The sequence below is a fragment of the Corvus hawaiiensis genome, chromosome 7 (genome assembly GCF_020740725.1).
Source record: "Corvus hawaiiensis isolate bCorHaw1 chromosome 7, bCorHaw1.pri.cur, whole genome shotgun sequence".
In the NCBI taxonomy this organism is placed as follows: domain Eukaryota; kingdom Metazoa; phylum Chordata; class Aves; order Passeriformes; family Corvidae; genus Corvus; species Corvus hawaiiensis.
In genome coordinates this window covers 39,244,936-39,269,931 of record NC_063219.1, presented here as the reverse complement: position 1 = coordinate 39,269,931, position 24,996 = coordinate 39,244,936, and the positions used below count along the sequence as shown (strand labels likewise).

Sequence of the window (24,996 nt, the reverse complement as noted above, 5' to 3'; positions counted from 1 at the left end):
TTCTAACCTTTCATATAAATATGTTCCTTTTAAATGAGAAAAGGGAAAGAGAAATTGAAAGAAAAAACAAGTCTCAGACATAGGTTTCAGTTTGCTAAAGGCCGTGACATTGGACATGTGACTCTGGTCCATTGCTTGGTCAGCATCCTTCAGGGTGAGGAGACTGAAGGTGCATGGATTGTCTATCAGGGGGAGGATTTGGTTATTCTGGAATTTTTTTAGTAGATTTCTTGAGCTTTGATCTAAATCTCGACCTTCTACAGCAGCTTCTGTGATCTATGGGCAATTCTTGTCACAGCCCATGAATTGCACATTTGATTTTCCATTGACTGTGGGAAACAGGATGCAGTGTAGGGGAGGGAGAGGGATCGAGAGGTAGTGAGGATCATGATGCCATTTCACTGGAAGCTCCACAAATGAACCCTGCACTAATTGGAAAATCCTTGGAATGGGGAAGACTGATAGTAACTTTCCTTCTTTTGCCCAAGGAGAAAAAAGGTGCAAAGGACTCAATCACATTTTTACGTCAATCACACCTTTGTATTCAGAGTTTGCTCCCTCTTGGGAAGAAAGCATGTCCTTGGTGAAAAAAAGGCATGGAGGCCTAGGGAGTAAATATTGGATTTCTTCCCTTTTCTCACACAGGGCACAAACATCTTTCAGCAGTATCAGGGCAATGGTTGAACTGGGAAAGGCAGCAGAGGCGATTGCAGAATGAAGGTGATGCTCTGATCACGGTTTCAAAGGGACTGTTCAGCCCTGTCCTTTCATCCCAGAGGATTTACAGCAGGGAATGCCTCTGTGTTGTAGCTGTGCTAATCCATCCCTTTGTTGGTGGCTGTTGGGGTGATGTGGAAAGTTGGCAGGGCTGTGCAATGCCACGTGAAACCTTCCTGCTGCCAAGCTTTGTTAGAAATGTGAAGACCTATGAAATGATCTGAGTGTGCTCTGGGATAGAAATGAACCTGGCCTGGGTTATGGATTCTCAATAAATTGTTTCAGCTCAGTTCCATAAGAAACAACAACTCTGCTCTAAATTCCCTGCAAGGAGTTCAGTGAGAAGCCAGGGTAAGGATGCAGGATATAGAAACCAGTAGGTTTGAAAAATCCAAGGCAAAATTAAACTGGCACGTTGTGAGAAAACTGGAATGTGCCCTCATGGCAGCAGCACTTTGGGTGCTGGGGTGGGACAGCCGTGTGCAGGCACCTGAGAGGGAGCACCAAGAAGGAATTGTATTTCCTCAACAATAACCCACCCTGGGAAGGGGAGAGCACCATCAGTGCAGTGCAATAAACCAGGCTGCTCCCAGCCCCGTCCAAGCTGGCCTTGGCGCTCCCATGGATGGGACAATCCTAAATAGATCAATCTGCTTATACAGTAACATCTCTCGCTGTAGTTGCTGTAACGATTTGCAAAATGGGGCTAATAATGAAAAAGTTTGTCTCTAAAAGATAAAAAACCTGTGTTATTTTACTGCAGAGTAGTGAAGCAGAGACTTGTCCAAAGGGACAAGTGTGGGAGACTGTCGGGTAAGAGCTGAAACTCTGGCTGCCCATCAGGGCTTTTCATTGGCATTTACAGCTGATACTTGTACCTCTGTTCTAAAAATATAAAAGTTTATTTGTCTTATAAATAGCAAGAAGAAGAAAAGATTTGAGGAGAACCTCACCTTCCTTTCCTAGTTTATAGTAACTTATATTATTGTTCCAAAATCTGAGTATGTTGAGTTGGGTACTGTATCTCAGTTTCCCCCATCAGCTCCCATTCGGAAATCTGATCAATACAATCAGAGCTGGCTTTGAATTCTTGAGAAGATTTGCCTTTGCTGTATCTTCTTTCTGCTGAGCACCCGTGTCTAAGACCTTGTGGCTGTCTTGGGAACATTAGTAGGGGAGATAAATTAGGCTGTTTGACATCATCTTGTTGATAAATATTTTCTTTTAGGATTCTCAAAGGCCCTAAGTAAAGAACAGGGGAGGCTGTGACAGATGCTGTCATGTGAGGAGAACTCTCCTTGTGCCAATGGCCCCAGTGAATATCTTGTGTCGATATACAGGATCTTTTACACCCTGATTTTATATCTTCACTGTTGGGGGGGTTAAATATTAACCTAATTTTTTGTTTCTATAACCCGCTGGAGGTGCATTTGTTCACGTGATTTCTCTTTGCTTTCTCAAATCTCGTCATGAAAAAGATTCACAAATTGTTGTTCTTCTTTTCAGTTTGGGTTTGTTTGGAATATTTTGGCCCCTTTGAATCTTCTTTTGATTCAGTGTTTGAAACGTTCTGGTGGGACACTTTCAATACTAAAAACTTTGCACCTATACCCAAACAATTTGATCAGTGACGCCACAGTTCCTCCTCTGTCCAGGAACACTGAGAAGCATGAAGTGAATTTTTGGTTTCATACCAATATTCCTTTATTCCTCCTCTTCCAGCAAAGTCTTTTTGAGTCACAGCAGCACAGTGAGTGGTTGGTTTACACACCACACAGCCACTACCTTGTGCTGCTACTCAGCCCATCAGCATCAAAAAATAAACCTGAAAGTAAGACACTGCAGGTGATCTACTCACAGCACTTTGATTCACTGCCTCCAAGTATATTATTTGTTATGATCTAATACTTTCTATTAATACTTTGAGAAAGAGGATGAGTGGCACTGAAGTAAAAGTGGAATTCTTGTTAGAGCATGTATCCTTTCCTAAAAACTTTTTGTTTGTAAGCCAAAACCAGATCCCTGACAAGGCCTGTGCTCCCAGCCTGGTTTCATGCAAAAGAAAAAAGCTGTAAAAAGGGAGGGATCCGAGGAATAATTGTATATTTAACTTGAAGACAATCCTTTGCATTTGTCTAACCAAGCCTTTCATTTCATATTTTTTTTGTAAAAATGCCCTCCGCAGTATTTCCATACATTAAACCAAAAGGTGCTGAGCAGAGGAGCTTTGCAGTGGGGAATGGTGAATGAAGAATGAGAAGGAACTCACTGGTGGTAGTTTAAAAATAGACACAAATGTGGCACAAATATGTATTTAAATGTCCTTTTCCAATGATACAATGCTTGTTAAGGCCAGGTGCTCTATTGGTTACGTCAGGAGGTTAAATATAGCACCTGGGATGTCAGGACATTTATCCATCATGCCCTGAGTGGCTCCTGTTGGATGAGCAGGACTGATGGAACTCAATATTTAAATAAGTTAAGCACAAGAAAATATTTTAAGCTTTGAATTTTTGTGGTTGAAATGCAAAACAACATCTTTTTCTGCCCAAGTACTTCTGCAGTGTTCTGGCTTTCGTTCAGAGCTGCTGGCCATGTGCTCGTTTATGTGCCATGGATAAATCTGGCCTGGTGTGTTAACCTGGGTCAGAGCTGCCAGGCTCCACCTAGGGCACAGTTAATGCTTTTGAAATATTTGTCCCCCAGAAAGTCAAGTTCATATTCTCACAACAAAGTCAAAAGCTGGGCTTGATGATCTTGGAGGTCTTTTACAGCCTTAATGATTCCATGGTTTTATTAATATTCCATCAGAAATCAGAGTCAGACATAAATTTCCACAACAAAGCAATAAAAAAAAGGAATTAATATTAACCACTGGCATTCCTTTTACCTCATACATGTTTGGAACAGGGAGGTTTGGAATCCCCATTCCTGGAGGTGTCCAAGGGAGGCCTGGACATGGCCCTCAATGCTCTGGGCTGGTGACAAGGTGGGCATCGGGCACAGCTTGGACTTGATGGGCTGGGAGGGCTTTTCCAGCCTCAGGGATCCCGGGATTCTCCTTGCCCATGCAATGGCAATAGTTTTGTCAGAGCTGTTCCTTGAAATTTGGAGCTGAAGGAGCAAAGCAGCAAAATGCAGGAATTGAAATATTTTCTCAAGTGACCCAAGAGCACCCTCCTCCCCTTTTTGTACTCTGATGCCAGAACAAAAATCTTATGTTCAGCCTAACTTCTCACTTCATCAATAATCCTTTTGGCTCTTAGCCCCCTTCTGTAATCTCCATGGGTTATTCCATGCTTTTTCCAGCCCTGACCTGTGCTGCTGAAGATGTGCCATGTTTCACACCAAAGACAGCTGCATTTCAGCAGCAGAAAAAGCGGTGCTGGTGTCCTATGTGTAATTTTAACTTTGTTTAGTGTCTTTCTAAATAAGATATATCGAACAGCAATGTAAAATGGTCTGAAGATGATGTTCTAGTAATGCAGGACTTGCAGAGTATCACTGAGGGAGAAATTGTTTGCAGGAACTTCCAAGATCGAGCTGGAAATGACAATAATGAATTACAAGTTCAATAAGGAAAGTTGGCCCTTGACTCCATTAAGGTTTGTTATTGATAATGAAGATGTTACGTTTTGCATCTAATCTACTGAGAAGCAGCACTTGGGAGGAAAATGAGTCTGTGAGTTATTTCTGGAATGCACACACAGAGGATCTGGATCAGAGAGCAGCAGGTTACGCTGAGGTTGCTCTCGAGAGACTCCACCAACACGCTGTGTTAATTTCTGGACAATTTCAAAAGACGTTAAGAAACTGAAACAAACAGAAATCAGATTAAAAGGGGAAGGACTGCCTAGTAAAGCAAAATGTAGAGTAATTGAAAGTGGCTTGCCCAAAGAAGAAAGGGAGGGGTCTGCAGCTCTGGGCAGAGTATAAAATACTTGGCAGTAGTGAATGAGATATGATACTTCATCTGGATATAAATATGAACTTCTGGAAAGAGTTAAGGAAAAAGGTGCCTCTCAAGGACTCCTGACAATAATTTATTGAATTATGTGATCTAGCATGTGAAAAGGGATCAGTGTTGATACTGGCTTTTGAATGCACCTCCCTGAAGAACCAAAGTCAACTCTGTCAGTCGAGTGATCACCTCAGAAGTCACATCTGTTATCATCACCCTGGTTCTACTCCATACATCATGGCGTTCTTGACCTTCCAAAATACCAGGATTGCTCCCCTGTCCCTTAATCTGTTTATCAACTCTTCTTAGACTCCCTTCACCAGGCATGTTGGCTCTTTGTTGGGTTCCCTCCTTGCAAACCGTCACTTTTCACATGTTCCTGGGTCTGCGTGTTCTGCTACCGAACATTTAAAAAGTGACAAAAATAGTGACACCTGCTTTGCATCAAGGTGAAAAAGCACTTCAGGTGTACTTATGGGTGAAATTAAAGACATCTTTATACTAAAAATTTAGTCTGCAGTGTGGAGTCCTCAAGTTCAGAGATTCTTGAATTTGGATGGTGGTTATTCAGGGACATTATAGGAATGGAATTGCCTCCATCAATTGAAATTCAATGTTATTATCAACTCTGATAATGTTTTTTCCATTGGAGCTCTCCCTTGGGTTTGCCTGGGGCTCCATCTCAGCCAAGCCCTGGTGAGGTCCAGCCAAGCTCTGGTGTGTTCTGGGTTTCCTGAGGAGCACAGAGGTGCCCAGCTCCCTTTCCCTGATGTTGCTGAGAACAGGTGGCCTCCTCAGGGGTCACCGAGTATATTTAGGGATGAAACTCGAGCGGGCTGGGGCCACATTGGCCGTGTGGGCCACACACGTCATCGGGAGCTGCTGAACCCACTCGCTCTCACCCAGTGCTGCTCAGGAGGGAAGACTGGAGAGCCTTTGCTCCAACGGATATTTACTGGATGTCACTGGTAAGAACATTTTAAATGCATTTCACTTCTTTTCCTTAGAAGAGGCTCTTGAGCTGTTTCCCCATTGTGTAGTTTTTTGGGAGTAGTTGTCGTGCTTTGCCCATGGAAGTCAGTTTTCTGTCTGAATAACCAGTTGCAGATTGGAGGAGGAGGAAAAGACTTGGAATGGTGTTTAGAAGTCTAACTGAAGGTTATAGCAGTGACAGGTTGAAGAGATACTGTTTATATGCAAACCCCACTTCCTGAGTTTATTCATACACCTTGGCCTACTTTTTCACGTGACTTGTTGCTCATTATTTGAGTTATTCTTAATTTATTTTAATAGTTAACAATACGTTTTTTCCAGTTAATGTTTTGGCCATTTTTCTCAGCCCATTGGGACTAAAAAGGGACAGTATTCAGTGTTCCTATATTTAACCTGCATTACTTGACTTCCCTTGCCTCAGAAGGAATTGCAGTTTAGCCAGCTAAACACAACCACCCCGTCAGTTGGCAGGATTAGCTTACACGGCAAATATCCCTGGACTCAGGAGCAGCTGTTCCAAAGCCTCATCCCCTCCCAACATTAGAAACAGGGCTGCAGACTCTGCTGGAAAATTGTGGCTTTGCCTCACAGCAAAATCAGTGTGTTAATTAATTCATTCAAAGGTTCTGACACTAATCTGTGCTTTGTACTTCAGCCAACTCTATGGATTTTCATCTTTTCCAGGTCTGAAGAGATAGAAAGAAAAAAGCCACAAGAGCTTAAACAAAAAACCCCAGAGCATCTCTATAGGCTGATGCTGAGAAGACAGAAATTGCCGCATTAACCTAAGGTCACTTAAAAAAATATTTACAGTATTTTTCTACATTATGCTCTTACTATGAATGAACATAGTAGAACATAAAGCTCCCATTCAAACAGGTGCTTGAATGATATAATGAAATAGCATAGAATAGTCACAGAGAAAAGAAAAATACTTCAAATAATACTGTTGTAATGAAACAAATTAAACATCATGTTTCAAGAGATCTCTTTTATTTTCATTGGATTCCAATGTTACAACTGTTATGTTTGATTCGGTGTTATAACTCCTGGAATTTGTCCAAAATTGTAATTTTTATCAGTATGTTTGAAACTTAATCCAATGTTTTTCCATAAAAGTCCAAGTAATGCCAGATCCCAACTCTCTTTAGGGTCTGACTAGTTACTAACCATGACCCCAAGTGCTTTATGAGCTTGACTTGTACCTTCTCATGGTACTTTCAGTCATGGGCTAATACTGTTTATTCACATTTTCACCTGCTGTGTGACCAGTGAGTGCGGGAGAGACAGAAGCAAACCCTCAGAATGGAGGAAGAAGAATATGAGGAAGTTGTGGAGGTAAGAAGAAAATGTGAGAGTAGAAATGTTTGCTTCCTGCCTTGTGACTGAATACATTAATCACCTTACTGAGACGCTGCTCAGGAGCATAGGTTGCTGTTTGCTCTCTGAGGATTAGGGGATGATTAGATATCTATTAAATGGTTTCATCAGTAAAACAACAACAACAACAACAGTTGTTCTCCGTGGAGCAAAGTCTCCTGGTTCCTGTCATAGTTTCTCAGTTTAAATAAAGACTGGAACCATCCCACACTCACAGTGCGAGGTTTTCTGATTACTCCCTGCGTAATTATAGATGCACTGGGCCAGCTCTTTTCCCTCCTGGCTTGCCCTCTGTCACCCAATCCATGCTGGAGAAGATGACTTTGGAAGCCCCTTTCTAGCCCTACCTCTGCAGAAATGCAGCAGCTTTGTGCCACCAGGGGACCACAAACCAATTTAGCCTGAGACGTTGCAGAGATGGAGCCAGATTTAAGTGACAGGACAAGGGGGGAGGACTTTAAACTGACAGAGGGTTGATTTAAATTCGATATTGGGAAGAAATCCTTCCCTGGGAGGGTGGGCTGGCCCTGGCACAGGGCGTCCAGAGAAGCTGTGGCTGCCTCTGGATCCCTGGAAGTGTCCAAGGCTGGGCTGGAGCAGCCTGGGATAGTGGAAGGTGTCCCTGCCCATGGCAGGGGGTGGAAAAGAGGATCTCTAAGGTCCCTTCCAACCCAGGGCATGCTGTGATTCCATGATTCTGTGTCTGTGGAGGTGCATCACGGATTAATTTGCCAGTAGGTCATTTAAACTCCCAGTTAGATGCTGAATTATTTAGTCTCAGGAAACTGAATAAAAAATTCCCCAGGTACTGGGCAACCTACAGCTGGAGCCACGGGAACAATGACTTTACTATTGAAACAGTACACGAAGTTAACAATATGGTCTCACTTGTTGCATTGCTACTACTCTGAAATTAACTTATGTGTTATGAAATACACAAAGTCTTGCAAAAAATCGCTCAGTGTTTGAGGAAAAGAACAAGAGTATAAATGTAAACATCCTACAACTCGTTGTTACCACTGTGTTCAGTGGACTGTTGATTTCAGGTGCGTGAGGGCATTGCCAGCTTTATATATTTCAAATAGTGAATGAAGTAAAGGCAAATGACTTGCCTGTCAGAGTAGTTAAATGCATTTTGCAAAATAAGTGTCACCACTCATAAAGTGCATTTTAAAGACCTTTTACTACCTAACTACAATGACACCCACCCTTCATTAAATTTCTTATTACCATATTAGTTGTAATTGCCTTTTTGCTTCCTGTGCATTGTGTGCTCTCTGTAATAGATATTTATTTGCTCTCATTGTTTATTTATTCCAACAGGAATTATGGTATTTTAGACTTTTTGTTCACACAGCCCCATTTAATCCTTTGTTTTAAATTTTCAATGACCGCCTTGCTGTAACCACATCCCTTGGGCCGAGGAGGCATTGCTTCAGTAGCTTCCCTTGGGATATTCATGGTGAGATGTTAAATAAAAGAGGAACAACAGCATCTGGTACAATTTTAAGCCTTTCCAGAATTTTCTTAATTCCTGTATCAATCCAAGATTTTAAACCTATGAGTTCTATCAGAAATTCATCTTCTGAAAGAGTAGGACATGATTGTTGACTATTGAGCAATGCCAGGGATTTAAAGATACTATTTTTTAACTTTCTCTGGAATTATGAGCCATTACTTGATGTTGTGGCTGTCTTGGGATGTGCAAAAATCCACAGTGAGCGATACAAACTTTTGCTGCTGAGGGACTTGAGGTTTTGTAGAAATTTTGTAGGAAGTTTGTGGAAGGGTTTTGTGGAGGTTTTGTGGGAGATTTTGTAGAAAGTTTGTGGGGGATTTTGAGGAAGGTTTTGTAGAAAGTCTGTGAAAGGTTTTGTGGAAAATTTTGGAGACGGTTTTGTGGAAGGTAGGTCCAGCATGGAAATCACCTCAGAACAGCCCAATACATCTTGGAAAGTACGGCTTGGTCGCTTGAATTAACTTTGATGAAGAGCTCTGGGAAAGGGACTTAAATTTTAACGAGAAATTTTTTAAGTTCAAAGGGTTGTCCATTCCCGCAGTTGTCGCAAGTGACCCTGAGCAAATATCGCTGAAGAGATTTTCCAACATAAACCCCGCACTTTCCATTTTCCTTTTGTCCAGGTGAAGCACATCCCGCATGCAGCGGGTGCTGTTCGGCAGCAATGTCTTTAAAATGCTTTTCCCCGTCATTTCTGAGCGGGGCAGGTGCCGCACGCCGAGGCCCCGGCGGTGCCCCCTCAGCGCGGCCGCCATTTGCCGCGGGACGGCGCCACCGCGCGGCCGCGGGCGGGAAGTGGCGGACGGGGAACAAATTTTCCCCGAAATCCGACAAAAACCTCCCCTGGCACAACTAGAGACTGATTCTCATTGTCCTGTCGATTATTCCCTGCGAGCAGAGCCCGCCCCCGGCTGGCCCCTCCTGTCAGGGAGTTGTGCAGAGCCACAAGGTCCCCCCGAGCCTCCTTCTCTCCAGGCTGAGCCCCCTCAGCTCCCTCAGCCGCTCCCGGTGCTCCAGATCCTTTCCCAACTCCGTTGTCCCGGCTGGGAAAGACGCGGTGCTCACAAACAAGTCGGAACTGGTGGGAAATGCAAAGATCGAGGGCTGCAGTGACCACGGGACGATGGAGCTGAAGATCCAGGGAGCAGTGAGCAAGATAAATGGAATTGCAATCCCAGATTTTAGAGGAGCAGACTTGGGGATGTTCAGGGAAGATCCCGTGGGAAACAACAAAGGGGCCCAGGGTAGTTGTGTGATCCTCCAGCATGATCATCCCTGAGCACGCAGCTCAGCCCAAAGTGCAGGAATCAAACAGCAGGAGGATGGTGTGGAGGAACCCGGAGCTCCTGACTGAGAAAAATCACCAAAAAAAAAAAAAAAAAAAAAAGAAATACACTGAAGGTGGAAGCAGGAGCAAGCCACTGGGAAGGACCTTAAAGACTTTGCAAACTCCGTTCCTGCATCCATAGGCAATGTTCAGCTGGATTTGGTCTCCAAGAAAGGCAACAAGATCCAGGGAGCTACTTCGTTCTTTGGGAAGGCTGTGGAGCAAATCCTTCGAGAAGCTATTTTTAAACACATGAAAGACATGAAGGTCGTGTGGAGAAGTGAACCCTGAGTTATCAAGAGCAAAGCATGGCTGATGAACCTCATTAATTTTTGTAATGAGTTCACAGCTGCTGTGGACAAGGGGAGACTAGCGAAGGTTGTGTACCTGGGCTGCTTTAGGGACACCTCCCATTGGGGTTGTATCCCCAAATTTATGAGATGTGGGGGGATAGTGGGCAGTAAAGTGGGTGGAAAATCAGCAGGCTCAGAGTTGTGATCAGCAACAAAGTTTAATGGGCAGTCAGAAATTATTGGTGTCCTTGCAGCATCTGTAGGTAGGAACAGTCATGAGTGCTGAGACACTGAGAACAACAGAGAACAACAGTCATGAGTGTCACCAAATAAAAAACCAGGAAAATCCTGGGGTTTAAGTGCTGATTCTTTTAATGAGGTCATCAGTGTCTTCCCTCTTGTGGGTAAAATTAGATAACAATCTTTCATTGATTGTTTGGGTGATGATTAGTTGAGCAATGCATGGAATAAAAATCCAATCATCAATGCAAAATGTGAACAACAGATATTCAGAACTACCAAATTCAGAATACAAATACAAGCACCTGTGAACTACAGCCCTGCTTCTCCAGACGTGTTTTAAAACAACTTCACAGAAGCTACAATTTGCTGATCTGGCCTGAAAATGATTTTTTTTTTTCCTCTTTTTTTAAAAGTACTACATTGAGGAGACAATTATTGAGGGGGGTGAGCCACACGAGGTAAGGGTCTTTGTCATGCTGCATGTAGTGCAAAAATGCATGTAATTAACACAGAACACTAAATTAGTGGCCTCTTGTATTCTGAGGTTTAATTTTTCACATTAAACACACAAATATCAGTGAACAATTGCTGCTTAATACTTTATTTTTGCTGCAGTTCCCTGCTGTGTGATGATCTAAGATCAGTTTACATGTATCAGTTCTGTTCCCTTCAACTTGTGTAATTTCACTGAAAAATTACGGTTTTGCAGATTTTTCATCATGTCACTGGTAACAAATATTTGGGTCACCAAGGAGTGATTGCCATAATTTGAAGTTCTAAAACAGATAGAACCCAACTCCCTGCTGTGTTACCATGAAATATTCTTTGTGGCATGGGCTTATGCAGAAACAGAAGTTATTAATTGTTTAATTCTTGGTGCGTTTTCAGCTCTGTCTCCTTGACTCTCAGAACTTGGACCTTCCTGAATTCCTTTTTAAAGGCAATTTTTTATAAAGCTAATTGATATGAAATAAAACCTGACACTTATTTGGGTGATTTTTGGAGCACATTTTTTTAGTTGCAATAATTATTTTTAGATGCTTTTCATTAGAATCTTGGTATTAAAATTACTGCTTGCAGCATGACTATGTCGATAAACAAGTATATAAACCATTTAAATTGATTGGAAGTTAATGCATGTAGAGCAGAGGCAGCTGGAGCCCCACTCTCCCAGATCCTCTGGAGAATAATTCCGTGAGTTTGATGCAGGAACCAGCCAGAGAGTTCATTCCTTGTGGGTTCTTTCAGGGTGGATGATGTATAGGGAGCATAATGGTTAATCCCAGTAGGAACAGTGTCCCTGATTTTCTGTCTCCATGTGGATCTGGATGAGAGAAGAGCATCCTTTCACCAGCTGGGGAGGGATGAGAAACACTTATGATAATGAACTTTTACAGCTATAAAACGAGCGATTATTCATTTTTTTAATCCCCAGGTGGTCACTGAGATCACTGAGACCATTAGCACAGACTACTCAGGCCCTGAGACCATTAGGACAGACTACTCAGGCCCTGAGACCATCACCACCACCACCACCTACACAGCTGAGCACACCCAGCCCTCTGGGGAGGATGCAGCCCGTCCCATCAGGAAGAGGAAAATCCGCACAAAAGTGGACCCATCCAAGTTTTTGACACCTTACTTGGAACACAGCAATAAAATGAAGGACCTATTCAGCGAGGTAGGTTGTCCCATGTCTCTCAGTTCTTGAGGAACAGCAGCTTTAAAAATATTTTACAGGGATTGTGTGATAGTTACATTGCAAATAACTGAATTTATCAATAATAAGCTCACGGAGAGAATATAATAAATTAGAGGTGATCCAAATCAGGCTAAAGTTAGAGATGGATTTTTTCCTATTGTGTCAGATGGAATAACCTCAGTTGGCTAAAAAAAGCACAAGTGCAAATGTAATTGAGTAATTTTAGTTTATATTATTTAATAATCTGCCCCAAATTCATGTCCTAACCAGATAAATATGGCAATAATTGCTAATACAGTTCTGCCAGAGCTCTAGGAGATGTCTTAATTTTTTATCATTATGTTCTTCCAGAACAAGTACAAAGAAAAATTTAGAAAAGAAAAAGGAAAGCCATATGCTTCCACAATTGACACCCCTGAAATCCGGAGGATCAAGAAAGTGCAGGACCAGCTCAGCGAGGTGGGTAACAACTGCATGAGGAAAACAATATTTAGTGAGAACTAAAGAAGCAAATTAAGTCTTGATTTTAAAGGTTAAGTAAGAAGTGGTGATTCCAACCAAGCTGCTGTCTTGCCGTGGCAATGTGGCTGTATTGGTTTGGGCCCTGCAGCCAGTGTTCACATGGGAATGGCCTGGGAAGTGGAGCTGCACTGGGCATCTCTCGTTGTAGAGCGTGGAAATGCTTTTAGAGCTCTGTGATTACAGAAGGCACCACCTCTCACTTGGATTCCCATCTCTTGAAGCTGTCTCAAAGCTGCATTTCTCCCTCAGTTAATTCACAAAATCCATTTGCTTCCATGGGCTTCATTTCGAGGTTCATTTCGGTTCTGAATGTTTATATGGAGGGTGAAAACGTCAGTATTCTGATTTTTGTTTTAAAAAAAGGACTTTTTCTGTAGAATCAATGAATTTTGTTGTGCTCCAGGTTAAATACCGCATGGCTGGGACAGTTGCCAGAACCATTTGCCACGTGGATGAAAAGGCCAAGGATATAGAACATGCAAAGAAAGTGTCACAGCAAGTGAGCAAGGTGAGTGAGTTCTGACTTTCCCAGCATCAGTGGATCCTGAGGTTACTGATAAGAACAAAGTTTTGAGCTCAGAGTGCTAAAGCACCATTTATACAACAGTTTAGAAGCACAGGGAGGGACAGCAGAGAAGTTGGTAAGGCAAATACACTTATAATCTTAAATATTTCTAGTTGCTCTCTTCAGATGTCACTGGTCTGAGACTTTCACTTTGAAAATATATCTTTAAAGCAGGCAGTTTATTCACAAAAGTAAATATTTCTTTAATGATAGAGTGACCAACTTGCTGATCTTTCCTTCCAGGTATTATATAAACAGAATTGGGAGGAGAATAAGGACAAGTACCTGCTTCCCCCTGATGCTCCAGAGCTTGTGAATGCAATAAAAAACACAGCAATGTTCAGCAAGGTAAGAAAAAATAACCACGGGTCCAAGCAGCTGAAGTGAAAGAAGCTTTCAAAGCCAGAAATTAATTAATAATGAGCATTCTGGCATTTTTCTTGTAGAAACTCTATACTGAAGAGTGGGATGCAGACAAAACCCTGTTCTATCCCTACAATGACAGTCCAGAGCTCAGAAGGGTGGCACAGGCTCAGAAGACTCTGAGTGATGTGAGTATCAAAGCAGACATTTGCATGTGGGTACCAAAGGCTGTTGGGTCGTGGTGTAACTTGGGAGATGTCGTGGACTTTGGTTAGATATCAAAGCTTCACAATGGAACAGAAAATAAAAATGTGTAAGTGTGCACAGATAGCTCTGATAGTAGTGATGTTTCATAGACAAAGCTGTACTTGATATTAGAGTACAAAGTAGAGCATATTAGAGTATAAATCCATTGGCAATTTGATGCTGGATTAGGAATGAACGAAATAATTAATTTGTTAAATCAGTAAGAGGACCTTGAGTATCTCCCCAAATGCAGGAACTCTCTGGGCTGTCTCTAAGTCCAGTGCACTATTGTGGGTCTGCGAATGTGCCTCTAAAGCAGTGATAAGAAAAGTCAGGAGCTGGTGAGACTGGCATTTGCTGATAGTTAGATACATAGAACTCTTCAACAGGGGAATTCAGCTCTTACTTGAAGGTTTCAGTGAATTTTGCAGATGTTCAGAAGTTCCCTGGTAATACACAGATTGAAAGAGTTCCTGCTGCAGGGGCTGTGGGCAGACCTACCCTGTTAATGTGGTGGTAGCAGAGCTCAGTGCTGTGATGCTCAAGTAAATGTTTCTTTCTCCCTATTTTCAGATTGTCTACAAAAAGGGGCACGATGAAAGGAAAGCTAAATTCACCTCTCTGCCAGACCCCCCTGATGTGGAACAAGCCAAGAAGGTGACAAGGCAGCTGAGTGATGTGAGTAGAACACGCTGCCCAAACCTCACTCCTGCAGGTAGAGAGGCAAAAAAGGTACCTAAGGAAAGGGAAAGCAAAAGAAAAAACACACAGGAAGACCAACTTTTGCTGGAGAAAGTGGAACCAAGTTGCATAATCTTGTAAGGCAGAAATAGGATTTCAACTCCATTCAGAATTTAACTATTATGTATTATTTTATTTTATTTATTTTATTGCATATTGAAAATTACCTGCATTTTAAGATTCGAGTTACAGTATTCACTCATGGTGGAGGAACCACTTAGAAAATTGCACTGAACCCGTTTGGAAGGTAAAATAATTAATTTAGAGACAATTTCTTTAATCTTATTTTTCCATAGCTTAAAAGCTAAATTGTCATCAAGAAAATTTTATAACATGGGAAAAAAAAAGGATCATAATTCTTTAAAATTAATAAAATAGTAAGCTGTCTAGGTATCTCCAAAACTATAGAGTTTTTTAAGACTATTTTTGGCATATATGTTCTTTAGCAATGTTAAAAAGGCATTGGAGGAGTTTTATTTTTTATGGTGAGTAATGCAGCTGTGGCTGAAAATGCACCTGGAACACTGAGTCAAAACACAGGTGTTTTGTTGTTAGACAAACTCTTTAAACATTTGATACTTGATTTCTGTGAGCTTGAATAAATAATAGAAATCAAAAATACCAGGTAATTAAAAGGGTTTGCTTATAACCAGTTCCAGCAGCAATACCAGTAAATTCTGACTTAATGGGCAATATCCCAGTGTTATGTGGCCAGTGAGAAAACAGAGCTAAAGGAATACATTAGAGATTTATTTATCCTTTTTAGGTCAGGGAAGGTACTAAGAGAAATGGCTTAGCACTGAAATGGTTTGGCCAAATCGTATTTAAGGTGTTTTTTACAATAACTACTAAAATAGTTATAAGGCAGGTGTAAAATATGAAGCAGCTTTAAAAAGACAGCTTTGAAAAATGAACCTCTCAAGAGAAAATGGAACTATGTCTTCAGGATTAAGTTTTATTGTTTTGTTTCTTTATAGGTTATTTACCATGAGGACTATAAAAACAAAATCAAAGGCAAGTGGAGTCAAACTCCGTGCTATGACGTGGCAGTTGCAAAAATGAATGCAGAGAATCTAAGTATGGTGAGTGAATCCTGCAGAAATTCTTCAACAGCTTTATCCTTGTTTATGTTCATTTGGAAAATACTGATGCTCCATTTGTGGCATTGCTTATTTCCTAAATAATCCATGCTGTAGATGTCTAATTTACAATTAGATGATATGTTGTTTTCTGTCTGTCTCTGTTCCTAACAGAGGAAATACCAGGAAGACTTTGAAAACATAAAAGACCAAATCTACTTCATGCAGACTGAAACTCCAGAATATGAAGCCAATAAAAGAGCTTCAGAGAATGTCAGCAAGGTGAGGGACCTGTGTTCCACCTGTCCAGCTTGGGAACAGTTCTGAACTCACACAAGTTTGTGCTGAAATTGTTTTGTCAAGACCTTGCATGGTCCTTTGCCACCATAACTTAAATAACAAGGGCATTTTTCCTGAAAAGCTGAAGATTACATAGTAAAATAGATTCATCTCACAGAATGGTTTGGGTGGGAAGGGACTTTAAACACCACCCAGTGCCACCCCCTGCCATGGGCAGGGACGCCTTCCACTATCCCACGTTGCTCCAAGCCCATCCAACCTTGCCCTGGACACTTCCAGAGATGGGGCAACCACAGCTTCTCTGGGCAATCACACAAGTTAGTGAGTGTTTGGCTTTTAATACTGATTTTTGAAACCTCTTCTTTTTTTATTTTTATTCTTTCAAGTTCAAATACAGAGCAGACTATGAAAAGAATAAAGCTATTGCAGATTATAATGTGCTCCCTGCTACAGAGAACCCATTGCTGAAGCAATTAAAAGCTGCAGGAGATATTCTGAGTGATGTGAGTATTATCAAAGTGCATTTTCAGTCACGTACCAGGAACCAAACCCATCATTTCTTCACAAGGCTTTTCCTTTGGATCTTGTAGTATTTTTAGTTTTGTAGACCCATATTTGTAATGAGATAGCACCAGCCAGAACAATTCAGGTAAAGAATGATTTCTCCACATATAAATGTAGCAACAGCAGTGGCACGTGGATAGCTAATTACTGTATAGTTAATTTAGATCCTTATGGATAATGAATCACAAGAGGACAGTTCTTCCCTTACTGTTTGAAGGAATTTCAACTAATGATGATAAAATACCTGGTACTTTTACATATTTTTATATTATGTTCTGGTTATTCACTGTAATGGTCTTCTCAGTTCCTCTTTTATTTGTATGAAAAGACATTGATTCTTTCTCAGTGTCAGAAGTTCAAAACCCATTGGTAAGATCTTTCTGTCTTCTTTTACAAACCTAAAAAGAGTTATTTTAAAAAAACATTGGGAAAACAGTGCCATCTGTTTCTCAGTCCTGTGGGAAAGCTTTTCTTTGGAACCGTTTCACAGTTTTACTCTTGTCATTTTTAACGTGGTGGAGGTGACTTGCAGTGAAATCTCCTGCATGATCTGGTGTTATTTGATTTACAGAAATTATATAAAGAAGCCTATGAACAGTCCAGAGGAAACAGAATGAATTACTGTGAGACACCCAAGTTCCAGACTGATGCTGCTCTGAAGGACTTTAGTGATGTAGGTATTTCGTTTGGGGTTCATCCTTCAGTACTGACCCTCTTGATTACTTTTGCTTCTCAACTCGTGGTTATTTTGGCAGGTAAAATATAAAGATGCATATCAGAAGAACATTCTGGGACACTACCTGGGCAGCTTTGAGGACCCACATTACAACCACTGCATGCAAGTTGAAGCTATGAAAAGTGATGTAAGTGTGGCAATTGTTCTGTTTTCCCCATCGCTCTGGCCATTCAGACAAAGCTCAGTTGCGGTTCCTTACTGAATGCTCCTTTTGTTCCTAGAAAAATTACAAAGCAGATTATGAGGAGGAAAAGACAAAGTGCTACTTCCCTCAGACCATAACTCAAGAGTATGAAGCAATTAAGAAGTTGGAGCAATGTAAAGATGTGAGTACAGGACAGCAGTGGTTCACCACAGAAAAATTAACCAGGTGATCCCTGGTAACATCAATGATTTTGAATTTGGCCTCATTGCCATGTGACTTTTAAAAACCATATCTATTTTAGGGCCTTTTGTGACATCTAGTGATCAAAACAGATATAGCACAATCCTTTTCATAAGTAAAACCAAAAGATTAGAACAGTAGTACCAAAATGAAGCATGAACCTCAAGCATTCACTTGCTTAAGTCAACATATTTTTAATTTATACTTTAAAAGAACTTTATTAATAATTTTATTTACTTTATCAACACTTGGAAAATACTTTATATGCATTTTCTACAAATATTTTTTTATCTTCTTTCAGTACACCTACAAAAAGCATCCTGATCAAACCAAATTCACTTCAGTGACTGACTCTCCAGTACAGAAGCAAGCAGAGATCAACAGCAAACAACTGAGTGATGTAAGTAAACTTTGGAAACACTCTGACATTATCAGTTTCTGCCCTGTGCCCACCTTCACTCCATCCTCCGGCTTTAAGAGCACTCCTGAAACAATTGTTTGGGTGAATGTGTGTATTTACAATTTTATTCCAGCCAAAAATCACCTGGAAATCAGATTTTTTTTTTTTTTTATATAGTTTTTCAATTCACAGTCTATAAATTGGGCTGCTAAATGTCTTTCTTTATTTTTCTTTGCAGATATTGTATAAATCCAAAGGGGAAGAAATTATTCACAAGTACCACCTCCCTCCTGATGTGCCCCAGTTCATCCAGGCTAGAGTTAATGCCTACAACATCAGTGATGTGAGTATATTTTGCATTTCAACACCATGAAGCTCTCCGCTGATAATATCAATTTTATTGCCTTTGTGATGTTAAATTTTTGGTGGCATTATCAGCTTTCCAGAAATGAGATAAAAACTGACATCTCCCTTAACAGCCTTGGAATTTTAATAGTCTGGCCAGACTGATAAAAAAAATCAGCCAGGCTGCTTTCCCCAGTCCCTGTAGAGCACAAAGCCTGAGCTTGAAGCTAACAGGAAAAAAATTCGGAAGGTTCAGTCAGATGAAAAAGGGTTTTGCTTAAGAAAGGGAAAAAATGCCACTGATAGAGTTGTTCTAAACAAAAATTGCAAAAAATGCTTATGGAGTTCATGAGTATCTTTGTAGTAGATTTATTTATTATAATAGAACTGTAGTTTATGTACAGGTTGAAAATTTTTCCTTGAAATTACATGGACTAAACTGGATATTTTAATTCCTATAGCTATAATAAAACGTGGGCTTAAACTCTTTATTAGAATTGCTATTCCTGACGCCACAAACTCTTCCCTTTTTTCCCTCCAAGGCTAACTACAAAGCAGACTGGAAGAAAACCCTTGCCAAAGGCTATGATCTGAAACCAGATGCCATTCCAATTATTGCTGCTAAAGCTTCTCGGAATATTGCAAGTGATGTAAGTAGGATTTACATCCAGTGGAACGCATACCCCTCCTGCATTTCATTATTTATTATTATTTACCTGTGCTGGAGACCTGTACTCCTGCTTTAGCAAAAGTTTATAAGGGACTCTTCATTCCCCTCTTGAACATCCCTAATTGAATATTGGGATATTGCATTGTTTGGTGAGGCTGTTCAATAATTTATTATTATTATGGTCTTAATTAACAGCAGAATGTCCCTGGGAGTTACAAGCCTGTGTCAGTGACAATGGTGAGGGAGGGCTTCTAGCTACAGACGTGGGTTGAGATATGTACCAGGTGTCAAGACAAGCTGAAAAATCCAATAATCCTCTTCTTTTTTTGACCTAAATAATCCTGTGCTGTTGTAAAAACCATTTATGAGGTTACAGAATGAGCTGCAGTCGTTAGTGCTTTGGAACTCAGTGTTTTAAACCCATCCAAAGTGTGTTTTCTCTTTCACAAGTGGCTAAGGCTGTTCTCCCCTTGTCTCTAGCACAAGTACAAGGAATCCTACGAGAAAGACAAAGGCAAGCAGGTCGGGTTCCGGAGCCTGCAGGATGATCCCAAACTTGTTCACTACATGAAAGTGGCCAAAATCCAATCGGATCGCGAGTACAAGAAGGATTATGAGGTCACCAAGACCAAATATCACGCTCCTTTGGATATGTTCAGCGTGACAGCTGCCAAGAAAGCCCAGGAGGTGGTGACAAATGCTGGCTATAAGCAGCCAATTCACCATTACACCCTCCTGCCTGATTCTGTGAACCTGGAGCTGTCCAGAAACGTGATGCAGCTTCAGAGTGATGTATGTCATCAATAATCAGCTCCATGTTTAATTCTCATAATGACTGTGTGACATCATTAACCTTTTAAGGCTAAAAAATGTATTTATATAATCCAATATATTTTATACTGAATTAGCAGTGGATTGGGATGTAAATGACTGGTCTGGAACCATGTATTTTCCAAACATTATGAGAATTATGTGTAGCTATTAAGTTCTAGGAAACTTGTCTAGCAAGGAACAACTTTTTTTATATCTCTTCATATTTTGGCTTATTCCCAGGAAATGAGCATGCTTTACTAATTGATGTATTTTTGTAGTCAGATTTTAATTACCGTGATTTTATTTCTCCTGTCAGAAATTGTAGGTTATGTACTAGGTCTAAATACTGACTCTATGATAGTTAAATTTTAACTAAATCTAAATTTCCCCTCTAAAATGAACCATGAGGAGAAGTTTTAAGGCTTTACCTGTTTTATGTATATAAATTTATGTCTTTTTTCTTGCCTCACTGTGTTTTTCTTGTTTATTGTTGAAAAGAATCTGTACAAATCTGACTTCAATAACTGGCTGAGAGGAGTTGGCTGGGTACCAATTCAGTCACTGGATGTAGAAAAGGCCAAGAAAGCCACAGAAATTCTCAGTGAGAAGAAATATCGCCAACATCCCGACCAGCTGAAGTTCTCCATCCCCATGGATGCCATGGAACAAGTCCTGGCCAAGCAAAATGCCAAGACCATGAACAAGGTGGGAATTGTTGGATTGACCCAGAGTTTGGGTCTTTGTCTTGCAAAACTGTGGGGCAAGGTGCATTCCCACTGAAATTATTAAAATTTCCAGTGGGTGTAGTGGTTCCTTGGTTAAGACTGGACACTGAGAGATCATGGAAGCCTCAGACTGCTCATAATTAAGGGAGTTTCATTTTCTGTTTCTAAAGCTTGAAGATTTCTTCTCCACATTTGTAGTCCTTTAGTAACCTTTTTTCTGTAGGAAGTACTCACAATCAATGAACTGCAAAAAACCTGGAATTCTGTCAGTTTTGTACAAGTTTCCTTAAAACTGGAGTTCTTCACACTTGTCCCCAGTTATCCAGGATACCACTGATCCTTATTCCATGTTTTCCATGGAAAGAGTGTCTGTGAAAATAAAAATACGCTTCCCATTAAAGCTGGGAAGAACACAGACTGAAAACTTCCAGCCTCAATATTTCTTAATTATCAAAACATACTTTGCAAATTTCTCAAAATACTAAATAAAGGAGGGAGCTAAGGTTGCTCCTCAGCAGCTCTATTTGTGAAGGTTATTTCTGGTGCTGATAATATTTCTATGAAATATTGCTTATTGCAAATGAGCAGAACAGAAGCAAACTCTTATTTTATGACTTCAATCCCTTTTCAATGCTAAAAATTTCTTCGTAATTGCAGAGGCTGTACACAGATAAATGGAACAAAGAGAAGACCAGCATTCATGTTATGCCAGACACCCCAGAAATTCTGCAGTGCAAAGTGAACCAGATGACAATGAGTGATGTGAGTTACTGTGCTCGTGGTGGGCGTTCAGTGCCTCCTGCACAGAGCAAAAGTCGCTGTCATTTTAATGCCTTGTTTGAAAACATTTAACTTCAGAGTTCTGCCTTCATGACACCTGTTCTCTTTCACATCTGAACTTAGAAACTTTACAAAGCTGAATGGGAGGAGGACAAGAAGAAGGGTTATGACTTGCAGCCAGATGCAATTCCAATAAAAGCAGCCAAAAGTTCCAGAGACATCGCGAGTGATGTGAGTTTGGTTGGGTGATACCGTTCCGGGACTTTATTTAAATTGAATGACTAAACCTGAGATCTTGTGATCTGTTTTTCCAGTGATGAAACAGAGCTTAATATTGCATGTTTAAATTGAGGTTTTTGCTGTTCTTTCTCTTTCCTGCTCTCAGTATAAATACAAACTGGCCTACGAGAAGAGCAAAGGGAAGCACATTGGCTTCCGCAGCCTGGAGGACGACCCCAAGCTGGTGCACTTCATGCAGGTGGCCAAGATGCAATCTGACAGAGAGTACAAAAAAGGTTATGAGGCGGCCAAGACTAATTTCCACACTCCAGTTGACATGGTCAGTGTGGTGGCAGCCAAGAAAGCTCAGGAAGTGGCTACAAATGCAAACTACAAGAACTTGATCCACACCTACAACGTCCTGCCCGATGCTATGAGCATTGAATTGGCCAAAAACATGATGCAGTTACAAAGTGATGTAAGTTAGAGGTTCTTCATCCTTTGCACTGTGAATACAAAGCGCTTGGTTTATGAAAAAACACTGTAAGATAGTGTTATTTTCTGAATGAAATTAGGTCACGTATATACTGAAATGTAGTAAATTAAACAAGTTTTTCAACAATTACAGCCATTTTGTTTTTCCTCTGAAATACTAAAGAATTTGAGCTTAGAAATAAGTCATTTTATGGATATTTACTCCTTACGTGTCCCATCAGGCTCTTCAGGAGCAGTAGTCATGTGCAGACCAAGACAGGAAAAGCTTCATTTCCCTTAATACATTTTATCTTGTACTTCCAAATTTATCAACTATTTTATGTTTCATATTGATTTTTATCTACTTTCTGCCTCCAGAATCAATACAAAGCAGAGTATGATGAAACTATGAAAGGTGTTGGGTGGCTCCCACTGGGCTCCCTGGAAGCTGAGAAGAACAAAAAAGCCATGGAAATTGTTAGTGAGAAGAAATATCGCCAGCATCCAGACAAGTTGAAGTACTCTGTTCCTATGGATTCCATGAACATGGTCTTAGCTTTAAATAATGCCAAAATCATGGATGAGGTAAGAAAGTACTCATCAAAATTCATTTAAGCTTGCAGAAGTAGGAAACAATGTACATCATATTGAATAGTCAATCCTATTGTATGCAGAGCTTTAGAAAGCGTGATTTTCTTTCGTAGCTAATGTGCTTTAAGTGCTAAAATAAAAAGCTAAGTGTGCCTCCCATGGTAATAACACATCATTGTCAAGGCAGTTTGGATTTCAAGTAGGAAATAGTCTTTCAAATTGTTTTATTTAATAATAAGAGATGTTGAGATCTCTATTGTTTAAATTCTTCCAGCACAAATACAAACAAGCCTGGGAAGAAGACAAAAAGAAGGTTCACATCACTCCAGATATTCCACAGATTGCTTTAGCAAAAGCAAATGCACTCAATTTAAGTGACGTGAGTATTGTTTGTAAGGCCATGACCTTGCTCTTGTTTTTTGATTAGGAATAAGTGAGATGAGAGCATGCAAAAGTCTCACCTTGCAAGCCTGCAGTAATTTCACAAAACCTATTAATTTTCCTTTTCCCTGCTTCCTTACCCAAAATTAAATACCCAAAATTTCCAAGACAAAGCCATGTTATAGTCAGGTTGTGAAATGTTCATGGAGGTCATTAAAATACAACAGCTGCTAACAAAATAGTAGACTTTGAGTACTATTCATGTTCTTTTACTGTATTTATTATTTTATTATTGATTATTTTATTTCCCCATGCACAAAGTTTTGTACAGGATTCAAAATGTTTGTAGGTAGCACCTGTTCTTTTGGGAAAAAAATTACATTATAGACAGGTTTTGGTAGCCAGTTGTTAAATCTGCATATGCTAAATAAAGGACTGCTTGTAATTGTGCACATCTTCAACATGGACAGAAATAGACATTTTTATCTCTTTTTATTTTTTAAGCTGGCATCCTTATAGATGTTACTTTTCACCATTATTTGTGCATGTGGAAAATATGCAAATTTTTGCTTTATTTAAAGATGTTGTTTTTCCTTTTTACAGAAAATGTACAGATCTTCATTTGAAGAAACCAGGAAGAAAGGATATGATCTCAGGGCAGATGCTATTCCTGTCAAAGCTGCCAAAGCTTCCAGGGATATTGCCAGTGATGTAAGTTCTTGGGAGAAAAAAGGGGCAGGGACACCTTCCACTATCCCAGGTTGCTCCAGCCTGGCCTTGGACACTTCCAGGGATCCAGAGGCAGCCACAGCTTCTCTGGCCAACCTGTGCCAGGGCCTCCCCACCCTCACAGCCAGGAATTTTTTCCTTATTTTCAAATCTAAATTAATTAAACTCTCTCTTTCTGTTCTCTTCCAGTATAAATACAAATTAGGGTACGAACAAGACAAGGGGAAACTCGTCGGCTTCCGCAGCCTCCAGGATGATCCCAAACTTGTCCATTGCATGCAAGTGGCCAAGATGCAGTCAGACAGGGAGTACAAGAAGGCCTATGAGCAGAGCAAGACTAATTACCAGACACCTTCTGATGCCCTCAGCGTGGTGGCAGCCAAGGAGGCCCAGGACCGTGTGACCAACGCCAACTACAAACGCCTGATCCACCAGTACGTGCTCCTGCCAGATGCAATGAGTTTGGAGCTGTACAGAAACATGAATCAGATCCAAAGTGATGTAAGTTTTCTTTTTGTGACTTTTGTTTTTGCATCATGGCTGCATTTTGGAAAGAACAGGATTATTTTGTTTGAGATGTTTGTACATTGTGAACTTTGCTTTTGTGTCCTGTTTGGCAGAATGAGTACAAGCAGGATTACAAGGAGTGGTTCAGAGGGATTGGTTGGAATCCCATTGGTTCTCTGGATGTGGAGAAGTCAAAGAAAGCCACAGAGATTGCGAGTGATCAGAAGTACCGCCAGCACCCCAGCATATTGCCCTTCACCAAACAGAATGATGCCATGGACCTGGTCCTTGCAAAGCAGAACGCAAATATCATGAACAAAGTGAGTATTTAGGGGAAAAGCCAGGCAGGCATTCACATATAATCCATTCCAATAACCAGTTTGGAAATCTCTGTCACACCTTTATGTAGCAGCATTTCCATGTGAAAAACAACTGTCACAGGCTCCTCTTTTTTTCATTTTTTTCCTCAGTGAAACAGTTACCGATAAACAGCATTGGTTAAAGAAATATTTTCTCATTTTTCTCCAACATATGTTCTTCCCATTCTTATATAGAAATGACTGGTCCTGAAAATCTTGATAGCTGGGTTTCATTAGAAGCAAGACCAGACAACAATTCAGCTGATTCTGGATTAGGTCATTACATAGTAAAATAAATCTGAGTCAGCACCTTCACCTTTTTACCCATCCATATCCAAATGGAAAGGTGAAAACCCGGAAAGAATCA

At 40.5% G+C, this 24,996-nt stretch overlaps 1 protein-coding gene across 5 annotated transcripts in view; it reads left to right on the top strand.

Moving 5' to 3' along the window:
* Positions 1-380: 380 nt before the first annotated feature.
* Positions 381-24,996, top strand: part of NEB (nebulin) — a 105,000-nt gene continuing 80,384 nt past the window's right edge. For 4 of the 5 annotated variants that reach the window (XM_048308735.1, XM_048308733.1, XM_048308732.1 and 1 more), the window contains exons 1-29: positions 382-5,646; positions 6,356-6,461; positions 6,944-7,009; positions 10,847-10,891; positions 11,869-12,114; positions 12,487-12,594; positions 13,061-13,165; positions 13,466-13,570; positions 13,669-13,773; positions 14,405-14,509; positions 15,550-15,654; positions 15,826-15,933; positions 16,338-16,454; positions 17,087-17,188; positions 17,271-17,378; positions 17,473-17,577; positions 17,938-18,036; positions 18,275-18,379; positions 18,924-19,031; positions 19,532-19,843; positions 20,363-20,569; positions 21,247-21,351; positions 21,493-21,600; positions 21,755-22,066; positions 22,441-22,647; positions 22,928-23,032; positions 23,638-23,745; positions 23,953-24,264; positions 24,384-24,590. In XM_048308735.1, the coding sequence (XP_048164692.1) occupies positions 6,977-7,009; positions 10,847-10,891; positions 11,869-12,114; positions 12,487-12,594; positions 13,061-13,165; positions 13,466-13,570; positions 13,669-13,773; positions 14,405-14,509; positions 15,550-15,654; positions 15,826-15,933; positions 16,338-16,454; positions 17,087-17,188; positions 17,271-17,378; positions 17,473-17,577; positions 17,938-18,036; positions 18,275-18,379; positions 18,924-19,031; positions 19,532-19,843; positions 20,363-20,569; positions 21,247-21,351; positions 21,493-21,600; positions 21,755-22,066; positions 22,441-22,647; positions 22,928-23,032; positions 23,638-23,745; positions 23,953-24,264; positions 24,384-24,590 (3,792 nt within the window). In that variant the 5' untranslated portion in view covers positions 382-5,646; positions 6,356-6,461; positions 6,944-6,976. Of the gene's footprint in view, positions 5,647-6,355; positions 6,462-6,943; positions 7,010-10,846; positions 10,892-11,868; positions 12,115-12,486; positions 12,595-13,060; positions 13,166-13,465; positions 13,571-13,668; positions 13,774-14,404; positions 14,510-15,549; positions 15,655-15,825; positions 15,934-16,337; positions 16,455-17,086; positions 17,189-17,270; positions 17,379-17,472; positions 17,578-17,937; positions 18,037-18,274; positions 18,380-18,923; positions 19,032-19,531; positions 19,844-20,362; positions 20,570-21,246; positions 21,352-21,492; positions 21,601-21,754; positions 22,067-22,440; positions 22,648-22,927; positions 23,033-23,637; positions 23,746-23,952; positions 24,265-24,383; positions 24,591-24,996 lie in introns of all 5 variants that reach the window. The other variant, XM_048308734.1, reaches the window with a different exon arrangement.